This window comes from Drosophila serrata, unplaced genomic scaffold (assembly GCF_035046125.1).
Source record: "Drosophila serrata isolate PLE 108 unplaced genomic scaffold, ASM3504612v1 contig_184, whole genome shotgun sequence".
In the NCBI taxonomy this organism is placed as follows: domain Eukaryota; kingdom Metazoa; phylum Arthropoda; class Insecta; order Diptera; family Drosophilidae; genus Drosophila; species Drosophila serrata.
This window is the reverse complement of record NW_028257082.1, coordinates 252,951-273,768: the sequence shown is the minus strand read 5'-3', so window position 1 is coordinate 273,768 and position 20,818 is coordinate 252,951. Positions and strand designations below refer to the sequence as shown.

Here is a 20,818-nt window from a genome sequence, read left to right as displayed (position 1 = left end):
ATTTTTATACCACAATTTTGGCGACCAATCAAAATTTAAAAAATTCATAACAATGCCAAAAATGCGTCAAACTCATATCGGAAAGCTGTTCTGTGTTAGTTTTTATTAAGGCAATAAACCTGCATACTCAGTTTATCATTTTAAAGAATTCAATTTTTTGCCAATTTTTGACATTTTTAATGATGTAACCCCTTATGAAAAATTGAAATTTTCGAAAAATTTGAAAAAAATAGATTTTGGTCGGACATAGCTAGATCGATTCAGCTTTTAGTGCTGATCAAGAATATATATGGTTTATAGGGTCGGAAATGACTCCTTCACTGTTTTACAACCTTCGGACTAAAATCGAAACCCACTTTTTGAGCCAGTATATATTTATATTTTTATACCAAATTTTTGGCAACCATCAATTTTTTAAAAATTCATAACAATGCCAAAAATCCATTAAATTCAAATCGGAAAGCTGTCCTGTGTTAGTTTCTATTAGGGCAACAAACCTGCATACTCAGTTTAACATTCTAAAAAAACCTTGTGGCTAAAAATTTAATCCATTCTTTGAGCCAATATTTATCCATATTTTTATACCACAATTTTGGCGACCAATCAAAATTTAAAAAATTCATAACAATGCCAAAAATGCATCAAACTCATATCGGAAAGCTGTTCTGTGTTAGTTTTTATTAAGGCAATAAACCTGCATACTCAGTTTATCATTTTAAAGAATTCAATTTTTTGCCAATTTTTGACATTTTTAATGATGTAACCCCTTATGAAAAATTGAAATTTTCGAAAAATTTGAAAAAAAAATAGATTTTGGTCGGACATAGCTAGATCGATTCAGCTTTTAGTGCTGATCAAGAATATATATGGTTTATAGGGTCGGAAATGACTCCTTCACTGTTTTACAACCTTCGGACTAAAATCGAAACCCACTTTTTGAGCCAATATATATTTATATTTTTATACCAAATTTTTGGCAACCATCAATTTTTTAAAAATTCATAACAATGCCAAAAATCCATTAAATTCAAATCGGAAAGCTGTCCTGTGTTAGTTTCTATTAGGGCAACAAACCTGCATACTCAGTTTAACATTCTAAAAAAACCTTGTGGCTAAAAATTTAATCCATTCTTTGAGCCAATATTTATCCATATTTTTATACCACAATTTTGGCGACCAATCAAAATTTAAAAAATTCATAACAATGCCAAAAATGCATCAAACTCAAATCGGAAAGCTGTTCTGTGTTAGTTTTCATTAAGATAATAAACCTGCATACTCAGTTTATCATTTTCAAGAATTCAATTTTTTGCCAATTTTTGACAATTTTAATGATTTTATGAAAAATTGAAATTTTCGAAAAATTTGAAAAAAATAGATTTTGGTCGGACATGGCTAGATCGATTCAGCTTTTAGTGCTGATCAAGAATATATATGGTTTATAGGGTCGGAAATGACTCCTTCACTGTTTTACAACCTTCGGACTAAAATCGAAACCCACTTTTTGAGCCAATATATATCCATATTTTTATACCACAATTTTGGCGACCAATCAAAATTAAAAAAATTCATAACAATGCCAAAAATGCATTAAATTCAAATCGGAAAGCTGTTCTGCGTTATTTTCTATGAGGGCAACAAAACTGCATACTCAGTTTAACATTCTAAAAAAACCTTGTGGCTAAAAATTTAATCCATTCTTTGAGCCAATATTTATCCATATTTTTATACCACAATTTTGGCGACCAATCAAAATTAAAAAAATTCATAACAATGCCAAAAATGCATTAAATTCAAATCGGAAAGCTGTTCTGTGTTATTTTCTATGAGGGCAACAAAACTGCATACTCAGTTTAACATTTTAAAGAATTCAATTTTTTGCCAATTTTTGACAATTTTAATGATGTAACCCCTTATGAAAAATCGAAATTTTCGAAAAATTTGAAAAAAATAGATTTTGGTCGGACATAGCTAGATCGATTCAGCTTTTAGTGCTGATCAAGAATATATATGGTTTATGGGGTCGGAAATGACTCCTTCACTGTTTTACAACCTTCGGACTAAAATCGAAACCCACTTTTTGAGCCAATATATATCCATATTTTTATACCACAATTTTGGCGACCAATCAAAATTAAAAAAATTCATAACAATGCCAAAAATGCATTAAATTCAAATCGGAAAGCTGTTCTGCGTTATTTTCTATGAGGGCAACAAAACTGCATACTCAGTTTAACATTCTAAAAAAACCTTGTGGCTAAAAATTTAATCCATTCTTTGAGCCAATATTTATCCATATTTTTATACCACAATTTTGGCGACCAATCAAAATTTAAAAAATTCATAACAATGCCAAAAATGCATTAAATTCAAATCGGAAAGCTGTTCTGTGTTATTTTCTATGAGGGCAACAAAACTGCATACTCAGTTTAACATTCTAAAAAACCTTGTGGCTAAAAATTTAATCCATTCTTTGAGCCAATATTTATCCATATTTTTATACCACAATTTTGGCGACCAATCAAAATTTAAAAAATTCATAACAATGCCAAAAATGCATCAAACTCAAATCGGAAAGCTGTTCTGTGTTAGTTTTCATTAAGATAATAAACCTGCATACTCAGTTTAACATTCTAAAAAAACCTTGTGGCTAAAAATTTAATCCATTCTTTGAGCCAATATTTATCCATATTTTTATACCACAATTTTGGCGACCAATCAAAATTTAAAAAATTCATAACAATGCCAAAAATGCATTAAATTCAAATCGGAAAGCTGTTCTGTGTTATTTTCTATGAGGGCAACAAAACTGCATACTCAGTTTAACATTCTAAAAAACCTTGTGGCTAAAAATTTAATCCATTCTTTGAGCCAACATTTATCCATATTTTTATACCACAATTTTGGCGACCAATCAAAATTTAAAAAATTCATAACAATGCCAAAAATGCATCAAACTCAAATCGGAAAGCTGTTCTGTGTTAGTTTTTATTAAGATAATAAACCTGCATACTCAGTTTAACATTTTAAAGAATTCAATTTTTTGCCAATTTTTGACAATTTTAATGATGTAACCCCTTATGAAAAATCGAAATTTTCGAAAAATTTGAAAAAAATAGATTTTGGTCGGACATAGCTAGATCGATTCAGCTTTTAGTGCTGATCAAGAATATATATGGTTTATGGGGTCGGAAATGACTCCTTCACTGTTTTACAACCTTCGGACTAAAATCGAAACCCACTTTTTGAGCCAATATATATTTATATTTTTATACCAAACTTTTGGCAACCATCAATTTTTAAAAAATTCATAACAATGCCAAAAATCCATTAAATTCAAATCGGAAAGCTGTCCTGTGTTAGTTTCTATTAGGGCAACAAACCCGCATACTCAGTTTAACATTCTAAAAAAACCTTGTGGCTAAAAATTTAATCCATTCTTTGAGCCAATATTTATCCATATTTTTATACCACAATTTTGTCGACCAATCAAAATTTAAAAAATTCATAACAATGCCAAAAATGCATTAAATTCAAATCGGAAAGCTGTTCTGTGTTATTTTCTATGAGGGCAACAAAACTGCATACTCAGTTTAACATTCTAAAAAAACCTTGTGGCTAAAAATTTAATCCATTCTTTGAGCCAATATTTATCCATATTTTTATACCACAATTTTGGCGACCAATCAAAATTTATAAAATTCATAACAATGCCAAAAATGCATCAAACTCAAATCGGAAAGCTGTTCTGTGTTATTTTTCATTAAGATAATAAACCTGCATACTCAGTTTATCATTTTAAAGAATTCAATTTTTTGCCAATTTTCGACAATTTTAATGATGTAACCCCTTATGAAAAATTGAAATTTTCGAAAAATTTGAAAAAAATAGATTTTGGTCGGACATGGCTAGATCGATTCAGCTTTTAGTGCTGATCAAGAATATATATGGTTTATAGGGTCGGAAATGACTCCTTCACTGTTTTACAACCTTCGGACTAAAATCGAAACCCACTTTTTGAGCCAGTATATATTTATATTTTTATACCAAATTTTTGGCAACCATCAATTTTTAAAAAATTCATAACAATGCCAAAAATCCATTAAATTCAAATCGGAAAGCTGTCCTGTGTTAGTTTCTATTAGGGCAACAAACCTGCATACTCAGTTTAACATTCTAAACAACCTTGTGGCTAAAATTATAATCCATTCTTTTAGCCAATATTTATCCATATTTTTATACCACATAACAATGCCAAAAATCCATTAAATTCAAATCGGAAAGCTGTCCTGTGTTAGTTTCTATTAGGGCAACAAACCTGCATACTCAGTTTAACATTCTAAACAACCTTGTGGCTAAAATTATAATCCATTCTTTTAGCCAATATTTATCCATATTTTTATACCCCATTTTTGGCTACCAATCAAACTTTAAAAAATTCATAACAATGCCAAAAATGCATTAAATTCAAATCGGAGAGATGTCCTGCGTTATTTTCTATGAGGGCAACAAAACTGCATACTCAGTTTAACATTCTAAAAAAACCTTGTGGCTAAAAATTTAATCCATTCTTTGAGCTAATATTTATCCATATTTTTATACCACAATTTTGGCGACCAATCAAAATTTAAAAAATTCATAACAATGCCAAAAATCCATTAAATTCAAATCGGAAAGCTGTCCTGCGTTATTTTCTATGAGGGCAACAAAACTGCATACTCAGTTTAACATTCTAAAAAAACCTTGTGGCTAAAAATTTAATCCATTCTTTGAGCCAATATTTATCCATATTTTTATACCACAATTTTGGCGACCAATCAAAATTTAAAAAATTCATAACAATGCCAAAAATGCATTAAATTCAAATCGGAAAGCTGTTCTGTGTTATTTTCTATGAGGGCAACAAAACTGCATACTCAGTTAAAATTTTAAAGAATTTAATTTTTTGCCAATTTTTGACAATTTTAATGATGTAACCCCTTATGAAAAATTGAAATTTTCGAAAAATTTGAAAAAAATAGATTTTGGTCGGACATAGCTAGATCGATTCAGCTTTTAGTGCTGATCAAGAAAATATATGGTTTATAGGGTCGGAAATGACTCCTTCACTGTTTTACAACCTTCGGACTAAAATCGAAACCCACTGTTTGAGCCAATATATATCCATATTTTTATACCACAATTTTGGCGACCAATCAAAATTAAAAAAATGCATAACAATGCCAAAAATGCATTAAATTCAAATCGGAAAGCTGTTCTGTGTTATTTTCTATGAGGGCAACAAAACTGCATACTCAGTTTAACATTCTAAAAAAACCTTGTGGCTAAAAATTTAATCCATTCTTTGAGCCAATATTTATCCATATTTTTATACCACAATTTTGGCGACCAATCAAAATTTAAAAAATTCATAACAATGCCAAAAATCCATTAAATTCAAATCGGAAAGCTGTCCTGTGTTAGTTTCTATTAGGGCAACAAAACTGCATACTCAGTTTAACATTTTAAAGAATTCAATTTTTTTGCCAATTTTTGACAATTTTAATGATGAGGGCAACAAAACTGCATACTCAGTTTAACATTCTAAAAAAACCAATCAAAATTTAAAAAATTCATAACAATGCCAAAAATGCATTAAATTCAAATCGGAAAGCTGTTCTGTGTTATTTTCTATGAGGGCAACAAAACTGCATACTCAGTTTAACATTTTAAAGAATTCAATTTTTTGCCAATTTTTGACAATTTTAATGATGTAACCCCTTATGAAAAATTTAAATTTTCGAAAAATTTGAAAAAAATAGATTTTGGTCGGACATAGCTAGATCGATTCAGCTTTTAGTGTTGATCAAGAAAATATATGGTTTATAGGGTCGGAAATGACTCCTTCACTGTTTTACAACCTTCGGACTAAAATCGAAACCCACTTTTTGAGCCAATATATATTTATATTTTTATACCAAACTTTTGGCAACCATCAATTTTTAAAAAATTCATAACAATGCCAAAAATCCATTAAATTCAAATCGGAAAGCTGTCCTGTGTTAGTTTCTATTAGGGCAACAAACCTGCATACTCAGTTTAACATTCTAAAAAAACCTTGTGGCTAAAAATTTAATCCATTCTTTGAGCCAATATTTATCCATATTTTTATACCACAATTTTGGCTACCAATCAAACTTTAAAAAATTCATAACAATGCCAAAAATGCATTAAATTCAAATCGAAAAACTGTCCTGTGTTATTTTCTATGAGGGCAACAAAACTGCATACTCAGTTTAACATTCTAAAAAAACCTTGTGGCTAAAAATTTAATCCATTCTTTGAACCAATATTTATCCATATTTTTATACCACAATTTTGTCGACCAATCAAAATTTAAAAAATTCATAACAATGCCAAAAATCCATTAAATTTAAATCGAAAAACTGTCCTGTGTTATTTTCTATGAGGGCAACAAAACTGCATACTCAGTTTAACATTCTAAAAAAACCTTGTGGCTAAAAATTTAATCCATTCTTTGAGCCAATATTTATCCATATTTTTATACCACAATTTTGGCGACCAATCAAAATTTAAAAAATTCATAACAATGCCAAAAATCCATTAAATTCAAATCGGAAAGCTGTTCTGTGTTATTTTCTATGAGGGCAACAAAACTGCATACTCAGTTTAACATTCTAAAAAAACCTTGTGGCTAAAAATTTAATCCATTCTTTGAGCCAATATTTATCCATATTTTTATACCACAATTTTGGCGACCAATCAAAATTTAAAAAATTCATAACAATGCCAAAAATGCATCAAACTCAAATCGGAAAGCTGTTCTGTGTTAGTTTTCATTAAGATAATAAACCTGCATACTCAGTTTATCATTTTAAAGAATTCAATTTTTTGCCAATTTTCGACAATTTTAATGATGTAACCCCTTATGAAAAATTGAAATTTTCGAAAAATTTGAAAAAAATAGATTTTGGTCGGACATAGCTAGATCGATTCAGCTTTTAGTGCTGATCAAGAATATATATGGTTTATAGGGTCGGAAATGACTCCTTCACTGTTTTACAACCTTCGGACTAAAATCGAAACCCACTTTTTGAGCCAGTATATATTTATATTTTTATACCAAATTTTTGGCAACCATCAATTTTTAAAAAATTCATAACAATGCCAAAAATCCATTAAATTCAAATCGGAAAGCTGTCCTGTGTTAGTTTCTATTAGGGCAACAAACCTGCATACTCAGTTTAACATTCTAAACAACCTTGTGGCTAAAATTATAATCCATTCTTTTAGCCAATATTTATCCATATTTTTATACCACATAACAATGCCAAAAATCCATTAAAATCAAATCGGAAAGCTGTCCTGTGTTAGTTTCTATTAGGGCAACAAACCTGCATACTCAGTTTAACATTCTAAACAACCTTGTGGCTAAAATTATAATCCATTCTTTTAGCCAATATTTATCCATATTTTTATACCCCATTTTTGGCTACAAATCAAACTTTAAAAAATTCATAACAATGCCAAAAATGCATCAAACTCATATCGGAAAGCTGTTCTGTGTTAGTTTTTATTAAGGCAATAAACCTGCATACTCAGTTTATCATTTTAAAGAATTCAATTTTTTGCCAATTTTTGACATTTTTAATGATGTAACCCCTTATGAAAAATTGAAATTTTCGAAAAATTTGAAAAAAATAGATTTTGGTCGGACATAGCTAGATCGATTCAGCTTTTAGTGCTGATCAAGAAAATATATGGTTTATAGGGTCGGAAATGACTCCTTCAATGTTTTACAACCTTCGGACTAAAATCGAAACCCACTTTTTGAGCCAGTATATATTTATATTTTTATACCAAATTTTTGGCAACCATCAATTTTTAAAAAATTCATAACAATGCCAAAAATCCATTAAATTCAAATCGGAAAACTGTCCTGTGTTAGTTTCTATTAGGGCAACAAACCTGCATACTCAGTTTAACATTCTAAACAACCTTGTGGCTAAAATTATAATCCATTCTTTTAGCCAATATTTATCCATATTTTTATACCACATAACAATGCCAAAAATCCATTAAATTCAAATCGGAAAGCTGTCCTGTATTAGTTTCGATTAGGACAACAAACCTGCATACTCAGTTTAACATTCTAAAAAAACCTTGTGGCTAAAATTATAATCCATTCTTTTAGCCAATATTTATCCATATTTTTATACCACAATTTTGGCGACCAATCAAAATTTAAAAAATTCATAACAATGCCAAAAATGCATCAAACTCATATCGGAAAGCTGTTCTGTGTTAGTTTTTATTAAGGCAATAAACCTGCATACTCAGTTTATCATTTTCAAGAATTCAATTTTTTGTCAATTTTTGACAATTTTAATGATGTAACCCCTTATGAAAAATTGAAATTTTCGAAAAATTTGAAAATAATAGATTTTGGTCGGACATAGCTAGATCGATTCAGCTTTTAGTGCTGATCAAGAAAATATATGGTTTATAGGGTCGGAAATGACTCCTTCAATGTTTTACAACCTTCGGACTAAAATCGAAACCCACTTTTTGAGCCAGTATATATTTATATTTTTATACCAAATTTTTGGCAACCATCAATTTTTAAAAAATTCATAACAATGCCAAAAATACATTAAATTCAAATCGGAAAGCTGTCCTGTATTAGTTTCGATTAGGACAACAAACCTGCATACTCAGTTTAACATTCTTAACAACCTTGGGGCTTAAAATTTAATCCATTCTTTGAACCAATATTTATCCATATTTTTATACCACAATTTTGGCGACCAATCAAAATTTAAAAAATTCATAACAATGCCAAAAATGCATCAAACTCAAATCGGAAAGCTGTCCTGTATTAGTTTCGATTAGGACAACAAACCTGCATACTCAGTTTAACATTCTTAACAACCTTGGGGCTTAAAATTTAATCCATTCTTTGAACCAATATTTATCCATATTTTTATACCACAATTTTGGCGACCAATCAAAATTTAGAAAAATTCATAACAATGCCAAAAATGCATCAAACTCAAATCGGAAAGCTGTTCTGTGTTAGTTTTTATTAAGATAATAAACCTGCATACTCAGTTTATCATTTTCAAGAATTCAATTTTTTGTCAATTTTTGACAATTTTAATGATGTAACCCCTTATGAAAAATTGAAATTTTCGAAAAATTTGAAAATAATAGATTTTGGTCGGACATAGCTAGATCGATTCAGCTTTTAGTGCTGATCAAGAATATATATGGTTTATAGGGTCGGAAATGACTCCTTCACTGTTTTACAACCTTCGGACTAAAATCGAAACCCTCTTTTTGAGCCAGTATATATTTATATTTGTATACCAAATTTTTGGCAACCATCGATTTTTTAAAAATTCATAACAATGCCAAAAATCCATTAAATTCAAATCGGAAAGCTGTCCTGTATTAGTTTCGATTAGGACAACAAACCTGCATACTCAGTTTAACATTCTTAACAACCTTGGGGCTTAAAATTTAATCCATTCTTTGAACCAATATTTATCCATATTCTTATACCACAATTTTGGCTACCAATCAAACTTTAAAAAATTCATAACAATGCCAAAAATGCATCAAACTCAAATCGGAAAGCTGTTCTGTGTTAGTTTTTATTAAAATAATAAACCTGCATACTCAGTTTATCATTTTCAAGAATTCAATTTTTTGTCAATTTTTGACAATTTTAATGATGAGGGCAACAAAACTGCATACTCAGTTTAACATTCTAAAAAAACCAATCAAAATTTAAAAAATTCATAACAATTCCAAAAATGCATTAAATTCAAATCGGAAAGCTGTTCTGTGTTATTTTCTATGAGGGCAACAAAACTGCATACTCAGTTTAACATTTTAAAGAATTCAATTTTTTGCCAATTTTTGACAATTTTAATGATGTAACCCCTTATGAAAAATTTAAATTTTCGAAAAATTTGAAAAAAATAGATTTTGGTCGGACATAGCTAGATCGATTCAGCTTTTAGTGTTGATCAAGAAAATATATGGTTTATAGGGTCGGAAATGACTCCTTCACTGTTTTACAACCTTCGGACTAAAATCGAAACCCACTTTTTGAGCCAATATATATTTATATTTTTATACCAAACTTTTGGCAACCATCAATTTTTAAAAAATTCATAACAATGCCAAAAATCCATTAAATTCAAATCGGAAAGCTGTCCTGTGTTAGTTTCTATTAGGGCAACAAACCTGCATACTCAGTTTAACATTCTAAAAAAACCTTGTGGCTAAAAATTTAATCCATTCTTTGAGCCAATATTTATCCATATTTTTATACCACAATTTTGGCTACCAATCAAACTTTAAAAAATTCATAACAATGCCAAAAATGCATTAAATTCAAATCGAAAAACTGTCCTGTGTTATTTTCTATGAGGGCAACAAAACTGCATACTCAGTTTAACATTCTAAAAAAACCTTGTGGCTAAAAATTTAATCCATTCTTTGAACCAATATTTATCCATATTTTTATACCACAATTTTGTCGACCAATCAAAATTTAAAAAATTCATAACAATGCCAAAAATGCATTAAATTCAAATCGGAAAGCTGTTCTGTGTTATTTTCTATGAGGGCAACAAAACTGCATACTCAGTTTAACATTCTAAAAAAACCTTGTGGCTAAAAATTTAATCCATTCTTTGAGCCAATATTTATCCATATTTTTATACCACAATTTTGGCGACCAATCAAAATTTAAAAAATTCATAACAATGCCAAAAATGCATCAAACTCAAATCGGAAAGCTGTTCTGTGTTAGTTTTCATTAAGATAATAAACCTGCATACTCAGTTTATCATTTTAAAGAATTCAATTTTTTGCCAATTTTCGACAATTTTAATGATGTAACCCCTTATGAAAAATTGAAATTTTCGAAAAATTTGAAAAAAATAGATTTTGGTCGGACATAGCTAGATCGATTCAGCTTTTAGTGCTGATCAAGAATATATATGGTTTATAGGGTCGGAAATGACTCCTTCACTGTTTTACAACCTTCGGACTAAAATCGAAACCCACTTTTTGAGCCAATATATATTTATATTTTTATACCAAACTTTTGGCAACCATCAATTTTTAAAAAAATCATAACAATGCCAAAAATCCATTAAATTCAAATCGGAAAGCTGTCCTGTGTTAGTTTCTATTAGGGCAACAAACCTGCATACTCAGTTTAACATTCTAAACAACCTTGTGGCTAAAATTATAATCCATTCTTTTAGCCAATATTTATCCATATTTTTATACCACATAACAATGCCAAAAATCCATTAAATTCAAATCGGAAAGCTGTCCTGTGTTAGTTTCTATTAGGGCAACAAACCTGCATACTCAGTTTAACATTCTAAACAACCTTGTGGCTAAAATTATAATCCATTCTTTTAGCCAATATTTATCCATATTTTTATACCCCATTTTTGGTTACCAATCAAACTTTAAAAAATTCATAACAATGCCAAAAATGCATCAAACTCATATCGGAAAGCTGTTCTGTGTTAGTTTTTATTAAGGCAATAAACCTGCATACTCAGTTTATCATTTTAAAGAATTCAATTTTTTGCCAATTTTTGACATTTTTAATGATGTAACCCCTTATGAAAAATTGAAATTTTCGAAAAATTTGAAAAAAATAGATTTTGGTCGGACATAGCTAGATCGATTCAGCTTTTAGTGCTGATCAAGAAAATATATGGTTTATAGGGTCGGAAATGACTCCTTCAATGTTTTACAACCTTCGGACTAAAATCGAAACCCACTTTTTGAGCCAGTATATATTTATATTTTTATACCAAATTTTTGGCAACCATCAATTTTTAAAAAATTCATAACAATGCCAAAAATCCATTAAATTCAAATCGGAAAACTGTCCTGTGTTAGTTTCTATTAGGGCAACAAACCTGCATACTCAGTTTAACATTCTAAACAACCTTGTGGCTAAAATTATAATCCATTCTTTTAGCCAATATTTATCCATATTTTTATACCACATAACAATGCCAAAAATCCATTAAATTCAAATCGGAAAGCTGTCCTGTATTAGTTTCGATTAGGACAACAAACCTGCATACTCAGTTTAACATTCTAAAAAAACCTTGTGGCTAAAATTATAATCCATTCTTTTAGCCAATATTTATCCATATTTTTATACCACAATTTTGGCGACCAATCAAAATTTAAAAAATTCATAACAATGCCAAAAATGCATCAAACTCAAATCGGAAAGCTGTCCTGTATTAGTTTCGATTAGGACAACAAACCTGCATACTCAGTTTAACATTCTTAACAACCTTGGGGCTTAAAATTTAATCCATTCTTTGAACCAATATTTATCCATATTTTTATACCACAATTTTGGCGACCAATCAAAATTTAAAAAATTCATAACAATGCCAAAAATGCATCAAACTCAAATCGGAAAGCTGTTCTGTGTTAGTTTTTATTAAGATAATAAACCTGCATACTCAGTTTATCATTTTCAAGAATTCAATTTTTTGTCAATTTTTGACAATTTTAATGATGTAACCCCTTATGAAAAATTGAAATTTTCGAAAAATTTGAAAATAATAGATTTTGGTCGGACATAGCTAGATCGATTCAGCTTTTAGTGCGGATCAAGAAAATATATGGTTTATAGGGTCGGAAATGACTCCTTCACTGTTTTACAACCTTCGGACTAAAATCGAAACCCACTTTTTGAGCCAATATATATCCATATTTTTATACCACAATTTTGGCGACCAATCAAAATTAAAAAAATTCATAACAATGCCAAAAATGCATTAAATTCAAATCGGAAAGCTGTCCTGCGTTCTTTTCTATGAGGGCAACAAAACTGCATACTCAGTTTAACATTCTAAAAAAACCTTGTGGCTAAAAATTTAATCCATTCTTTGAGCCAATATTTATCCATATTTTTATACCACAATTTTGGCGACCAATCAAAATTTAAAAAATTCATAACAATGCCAAAAATGCATCAAACTCAAATCGGAAAGCTGTTCTGTGTTAGTTTTTATTAAGATAATAAACCTGCATACTCAGTTTATCATTTTCAAGAATTCAATTTTTTGTCAATTTTTGACAATTTTAATGATGTAACCCCTTATGAAAAATTGAAATTTTCGAAAAATTTGAAAATAATAGATTTTGGTCGGACATAGCTAGATCGATTCAGCTTTTAGTGCTGATCAAGAATATATATGGTTTATAGGGTCGGAAATGACTCCTTCACTGTTTTACAACCTTCGGACTAAAATCGAAACCCTCTTTTTGAGCCAGTATATATTTATATTTGTATACCAAATTTTTGGCAACCATCGATTTTTTAAAAATTCATAACAATGCCAAAAATCCATTAAATTCAAATCGGAAAGCTGTCCTGTATTAGTTTCGATTAGGACAACAAACCTGCATACTCAGTTTAACATTCTTAACAACCTTGGGGCTTAAAATTTAATCCATTCTTTGAACCAATATTTATCCATATTTTTATACCACAATTTTGGCGACCAATCAAAATTTAAAAAATTCATAACAATGCCAAAAATGCATCAAACTCAAATCGGAAAGCTGTTCTGTGTTAGTTTTTATTAAGATAATAAACCTGCATACTCAGTTTATCATTTTCAAGAATTCAATTTTTTGTCAATTTTTGACAATTTTAATGATGTAACCCCTTATGAAAAATTGAAATTTTCGAAAAATTTGAAAATAATAGATTTTGGTCGGACATAGCTAGATCGATTCAGCTTTTAGTGCTGATCAAGAAAATATATGGTTTATAGGGTCGGAAATGACTCCTTCACTGTTTTACAACCTTCGGACTAAAATCGAAACCCACTTTTTGAGCCAATATATATCCATATTTTTATACCACAATTTTGGCGACCAATCAAAATTTAAAAAATTCATAACAATGCCAAAAATGCATCAAACTCAAATCGGAAAGCTGTTCTGTGTTAGTTTTTATTAAGATAATAAACCTGCATACTCAGTTTAACATTTTAAAGAATTCAATTTTTTGCCAATTTTTGACAATTTTAATGATGTAACCCCTTATGAAAAATTGAAATTTTCGAAAAATTTTAAAAAAATAGATTTTGGTCGGACATAGCTAGATCGATTTAGCTTTTAGTGCTGATCAAGAATATATATGGTTTATGGGGTCGGAAATGACTCCTTCACTGTTTTACAACCTTCGGACTAAAATCGAAACCCACTTTTTGAGCCAATATATATCCATATTTTTATACCACAATTTTGGCGACCAATCAAAATTAAAAAAATTCATAACAATGCCAAAAATGCATTAAATTCAAATCGGAAAGCTGTCCTGCGTTCTTTTCTATGAGGGCAACAAAACTGCATACTCAGTTTAACATTCTAAAAAAACCTTGTGGCTAAAAATTTAATCCATTCTTTGAGCCAATATTTATCCATATTTTTATACCACAATTTTGTCGACCAATCAAAATTTAAAAAATTCATAACAATGCCAAAAATGCATTAAATTCAAATCGGAAAGCTGTCCTGTGTTAGTTTCTATTAGGGCAACAAACCTGCATACTCAGTTTAACATTCTAAACAACCTTGTGGCTAAAATTATAATCCATTCTTTTAGCCAATATTTATCCATATTTTTATACCACAATTTTGGCGACCAATCAAAATTTAAAAAATTCATAACAATGCCAAAAATGCATTAAATTCAAATCGGAAAGCTGTTCTGTGTTAGTTTTTATTAAGATAATAAACCTGCATACTCAGTTTATCATTTTTAAGAATTCAATTTTTTGTCAATTTTTGACAATTTTAATGATTGAAATTTTCGAAAAATTTGAAAATAATAGATTTTGGTCGGACATAGCTAGATCGATTCAGCTTTTAGTGCTGATCAAGAAAATATATGGCTTATAGGGTCGGAAATGACTCCTTCACTGTTTTACAACCTTCGGACTAAAATCGAAACCCACTTTTTGAGCCAGTATATATTTATATTTTTATACCAAATTTTTGGCAACCATCAATTTTTAAAAAATTCATAACAATGCCAAAAATCCATTAAATTCAAATCGGAAAACTGTCCTTTGTTAGTTTCTATTAGGGCAACAAACCTGCATACTCAGTTTAACATTCTAAACAACCTTGTGGCTAAAATTATAATCCATTCTTTTAGCCAATATTTATCCATATTTTTATACCCCATTTTTGGCTACCAATCAATTTTTAAAAAATTCATAACACAGCCAAAAATCCATTAAATTCAAATCGGAAAGCTGTTCTGTGTTAGTTTTTATTGAGATAATAAACCTGCATACTCAGTTTATCATTTTAAAGAATTCAATTTTTTGCCAATTTTTGACAATTTTAATGATGTAACCCCTTATGAAAAATTGAAATTTTCGAAAAATTTGAAAAAAATAGATTTTGGTCGGACATAGCTAGATCGATTCAGCTTTTAGTGCTGATCAAGAATATATATGGTTTATAGGGTCGGAAATGACCTTTATCCCATTTTTGGAATTAAATTCTTTTTTTACATTTTAAATGAAGTATGCAGATTAATTAGCCTAATAAAAACTAAGATTAAACAGCAATCCGAATGAAAATAAATGCATTTTTGACTTAGTGATGAGTATTTTAAATTGTAAGCTTCAGATTCTTAAAGTTGGTTTCCTTTCTTGTTTTATATCTCTATTAAAAGGATTATTATACCTATCTATCGTTATATCTCTACCCACCAGCCGAATTCCCCTTTATCTCGTATTACCTGATCAATACGCTGCAAACGGATCCTTCCAACTTCTATGCCGGCCTGCGCGTCTCCTCACTGTCCAAGTTCGAGCCAAAGGCCCTCAAGTGAGTGCTCCTCGAACTTAGGCCATTCAGGCCCCGGGAAATTGCATTTTTATTTTCCAATCTCGATGCCGATTCATTCGCAGATACACTGCCGCCCACACCTTGGACCTGTACAGCGAGGTGGCTGCCATTTGCCGGCCGCCATTGGTGCTGCCCTCCAATGAGGCCGGCAGCTTCAAGAAGACGCAGACCGCGGCCACCGGCTACATTATTAGTGTGTTCAAGGTGGGTTTCCTTACCCCGCCAATTCCAAGAAGTAGAGAAGTTGCTTGGAAAAGTTTCATGAAAAATTCAATTTTAATTCCGCAGGTTTTCGAGGGCGACGATGGCGAACGATTCGAAAAGAATTGGCTCTACTGGACAGGCGCCCGAATGCTATACAGGTATGTTTGAAACGAAAGAGCCTTTGAAATGGCACTCGTTACTCATCCCCATGGGCTCCACTGATTGCTGCTCCCATTGTCTCTCCACCAAACCTTTGCAGGTACTTGCCACGTGCCGCCGGCCTGAGGCGCATCGCCCTGCACAAGAGCACCTCGCAGAAGGGCGACAAGATGTACCTGCTGGTGTGCGAGTGTGCCGACCTGCTCAAGGACATCTCGCTGGCCGCCTTCCTGATCCCGGCGCTGCGGGCCCGACTCTGCGGCTACACGGGACTCTATCGACCAATACAGGCCTTCTAGTCGCGCGAATTTCTACTCGCATATACTCCTGTACATAGCCAAGGCTAAAACTAAAGCGAAACCAACACTGCAAAGAAACTGCACCTGTTACACGTGATTTTCTGATTCTATATATATATATATATATATATATATATGTATATATATATTTACTAGGCCTAGGCAGACTTTTAAACTCACTCTCAGCTCAGCAGCTCCGGCGATGACTTAGGGGGCATCTATGGCTAGGATACTTCTATGATAAGTAGTAGACAATATACTCAAGGTAAATCCATATCGTGTGCTAGATTTTTCTATAAATCATATAGAGGCAAGCCCAATAAATAGGACCATATCTAGTGTGAGTTGGTAGCGAAGAGAACTTCCATTTTAGCCACAGCCAATAGAGATTATATACATATACCCATCATAGATATAATCCCAGCAGTTAATCACAAATGTAAACGCTGAATTTTGCGCTGAAATGTAGGCTATGAAATCTGCAAACCAAAGTCAATTCTTAGCATAAAAAACAAGAAAGGAAAACAAGAGTTTGTTTGGGGGATAAGTGTAAAATTGAATGGGTTTCATCGGTGGGGATGGGGGATCTAGCTAAATTTTGCCCAAATCTAACAGAAATCTGCCAAAGACATAAGCAAAACTAATCTTAACTAACGAGTAAATCAAAAAATTATTCAAAATTTAAATTTTTTAATTCTAAGCATACGCCAAATAGGAAATTTTCAATACAAAATTCAACAATTAAATGCTTGGCCCTAGCTTGCCACACGAAAACTCTAGAAAATATACCCGATATAATAACACATATATACTTGTAACAATTGTAAATAGTTCGGTGAACTTTTAAGGCACTTACTTCACACAAAAACACGCAAACACACAACAGTGTATTTGAGAAACATATATAATTTTGCACAATACCAACAGAATCAAAAAGTGCTGTGATAATTAAACTAAAGCAGAGCAGAGCCCCACAAAAAAAAAACCAGACATAGATAACGAGGATATGTAAGGACTAACACAAGCCACAATTCAATTTCAATTCATCCGGTCCAGGACAATATCATTTTTAGCTGCCATTGAAAATTACTGGCTTTTTCTTTCCCAAATTAATACGTTTGTTTATATAAAAATTTAGACCTTAATAAAACCAACACTTGCAAAGCTTATGCTAAGCCTAAAGCCTAAGGAAATAATTATAATAATTACCGAATGTTTGAAATTTTTTGTCACAACTTAAGCTACAAGCTTGAAGCCAATAACAATAAAGCGTAAAATTAAAATAAACTTAAGTTATTTAAGGATTTCAGCCGAATATATTGTCGAATACGTATCCGCCCCGTGGACTCTTGATGTCCGCTTTCCGTTTTCTATACAGGATGTAGGCCTCGTACTTCTGTGACTGGAGCGGACCCCAGTTGGCCGTAGGCTGCATGGCCATTCGCAGTTTCTGGAGAATATATAATTATATATATAATTAAATAAATTAAAACTCTTTCAGATAAAGTAGTACTCCACTTACACTGCTAAAGGTCTTGCCCGGCTGCTGGAAAATCGTGTACAATGCCCAGAAGGGCAATTGCAAAACTCCCAGTCCCCAGATGATCCAACCTGCCATATAGTAAGCCGGCGGATACTCCACTCCGCGGTAGGTCAAGGGCTCGTAGCTACAGAGCATGTATACCAGGACAAGGAACATCAGTCCCGGCGCCACAATGGCCCAGCAAATGCGCCAGTAAAAGCTAGTTTTCACATTTAGCATAAACTCAATGTCACTGCAGATGCGCTTCACTCCATAAATCCAGCCCACGGCCAGCAGTTCCGCAATGGCCAGGACCAAGGCGATGAAGGTGCAGCCGTAAAAGTCCACCAGATTCAGCACAAACTGACCTCCCGGCGTCATGTAAACCAGGCCGCAGAGGAACCCGATCACAGAGGCACTCACGGCCAGCAGCCAGTGCGGCAAGTGGGTGAAACGATCCTTGACCACGTTGATCACACAGCTGGCCATGCCAATGTTCGATCCAATACCCAATACCAGAAGCATGAAGAAGAACAGGACAGCAAACAATTGCGGCAAATAGTTGAACTTGGCAATAGCTTCCGGATAGGAGATGAAGGCCAGACCAGCTCCACCTTTCACAACCTGGGAGATATCCTCGGTTTTGGTCTCATGGGCCAGGTTTCCCAGAATGCCAAAGATTATGCAGCCAGCCAGGATTGAGGTCAGCGAATCAATGGTGGTTATGATGATGACATCTCTGGAAAGGATTACAAATGAGTTAGTTTTCTTTTAATGATATTAATCTCTTACTTGTGCACATTCTTGTGAAAATCATTGAAGGAGGCGTACATGACCAGGGTGCCAAAGCAGATGGCCAAAGAGAAGAACATTTGGGTAATAGCTGCATACCACACATGAGGATTGAGCAGCTGCGACCACTGCGGCTCCAGGAAGTAGACTATTCCCCGCCAGGCACCCGGCAGCGTGACCGCCCTGATCAGCAGTATGAACATGATCACATAGGGAAACAATGCCAAGAAATAAGATGCTTTGCCCGAACTGCGTATCCCTTTGCATAGAACTGTGCCTATGATTACCCAGGTGGCCATAAGACACAGTACCAGATCCCAGCTGGGCGTCCCCAGGCCACTCTCATCCAAGTTGTCTGGTTCCCGAAGTACTGTTCGCCTGCAAGAATTGGGGGATTATTCAGAGATCTTTACAAAGCGAAGTTGAAAACCCACGTAAAGTATAGCTCTGCGGAAGATACGCCCTGCACAATAGATGTGTCATTGGCGGCAGTGGCTCCTGTGGCCACACAATTGCTGCCCCATTCCACTAGGCAGTAAGTCCAAGGCAGTACCTCATCAAAGCTAGCCACTAAATACCTTATAGTCAAGGCCATAATGCAGGCATAGTACGTTATGGCCAAAGCGGTGGAGTACACCTGACCATAGGCTATACCTGGAAGAGTAATTTATAGATTAAGTATATTTTTAACAGTCAGAGTCTCACCCTTCATAATAGGCGCCATGTCGAAAGCCTTGATACATCCGCGACTCGAGAACTGGCCTATAATCACCTCCAGATAGTAGATGGGTCGCCCAATCAGGAGGAGCACTATCACATAGGGAATCAAAAAGGCACCGCCACCATTTTCCAGAGCTATAAAGGGAAATCGCCAAACATTTCCCAGGCCAACGGAGAGAGCGATGCATGAGAAGAGAAACTCCACACCCTTGCTCCACTGTTCCCGCTGGCCCGAGGACTCCGACGGCACCTCCTCCTCCTGGACGACATCACAGTTTATGGTGAGCTAAAGGTTCACAGGAATATATTCAGTGTGTCATTTATGGGATCTCCCTATCACACTCACTTCTTCTCCTCGTGCTGTGTATACTATGGCACTAATGCCAGTGGCCACATCCGGTTGCTGTGCCCTAGATCCTTCAGACTCCGCCATGCTTTTACCCAATTTCTGGTACTCTGCATCATCCATAGTGTCGGATTAGGGCTGATTTAAGGCATAAAACAGTGAATGGAATGCAAGCAATGGACAACACAAAAGCTTAGGTGCAACTAGATGAGTCAACACAAACGAAACACAGGAAAAGGAGCTTAGCACGGTTAATCTTATCCAGATACCCTTTATAATAAGTTTCAGCAGCTAAATAATATGTAAGCTGGTTATGGATTAATTGAGACCATTGTTTGTCTTTTAGACAATTAATTATGTGCGAGATTTGCGAACGTATCTCCAGCATTTACAATTTATGTGCCTTTCTTCTGTTTACTGATACGGAAAATGACAATCAAATTGGAGGGTTCAACGCGATCATTAATCACACGAACTGAAATGTTTACCATGTTGTCTAGTTCTGGAACCAAGGTGTCTCCAAATACTCTCGAGAATCTGAAGAAAAGTCCGAAGAATCTCTTCTTATCTGGCCAGAGAGTGTTAACAGGCCAAAGGTAAACATAATTCACCAAATCACATTAAAATTTAACAACCAGACAGTTGAGAAAAGTTTGTTGGTCTAAGCTCAGCAGAAGATTTGGGTATATTTCGGGGTAGAATTGTCTTATCAAAAATTAAGATGCAAACCCGTGGGGGCAATTTATCCTTTTTATCTCTGTCAAACACGCACTATTTAATCTGCAACCAGCACCACAGACAACAAACTTCTTTAACTTACGCCAAGGCGGTCTA

General features: G+C 32.9%; 2 protein-coding genes across 2 annotated transcripts in view; one reads left to right on the top strand and one right to left on the bottom strand.

Moving 5' to 3' along the window:
- Positions 1–17,891, top strand: part of LOC110178242 (uncharacterized) — a 47,929-nt gene extending 30,038 nt beyond the window's left edge. Inside the window, 4 exon segments of the mRNA XM_086827654.1 lie at positions 15,807–15,921; positions 16,005–16,146; positions 16,231–16,304; positions 16,406–17,891. Coding sequence (XP_086683780.1) covers positions 15,807–15,921; positions 16,005–16,146; positions 16,231–16,304; positions 16,406–16,604 — 530 coding nt within the window. The 3' untranslated portion in view covers positions 16,605–17,891.
- On the bottom strand, positions 16,824–20,123 carry LOC110178325 (sodium-dependent nutrient amino acid transporter 1). Its single transcript, XM_020945435.2, has 6 exons — positions 19,985–20,123; positions 19,624–19,924; positions 19,353–19,572; positions 18,919–19,296; positions 18,127–18,865; positions 16,824–18,054 (listed from the first exon to the last, which is right to left on the bottom strand). The coding sequence occupies exons 1-6, from the start codon at positions 20,105–20,107 to the stop codon at positions 17,911–17,913; spliced, it is 1,905 nt and encodes a 634-aa protein (XP_020801094.2). The 5' UTR covers positions 20,108–20,123; the 3' UTR covers positions 16,824–17,910.
- Positions 20,124–20,818: the final 695 nt, after the last annotated feature.

Coding starts and splice junctions, on each gene's coding strand:
- LOC110178325 (XM_020945435.2), bottom strand. CDS start 20,107: ATGGATGATGCAGAGTACCAGAAATTGGGTAAAAGCATGGCGGAGTCT. Junction 19,297..19,352: donor TCCGCAGAGCTATACTTTAC/GTGGGTTTTCAA, acceptor CAATTCTTGCAG/GCGAACAGTACTTCGGGAAC. Junction 18,055..18,126: donor CGGGCAAGACCTTTAGCAGT/GTAAGTGGAGTA, acceptor TATATTCTCCAG/AAACTGCGAATGGCCATGCA.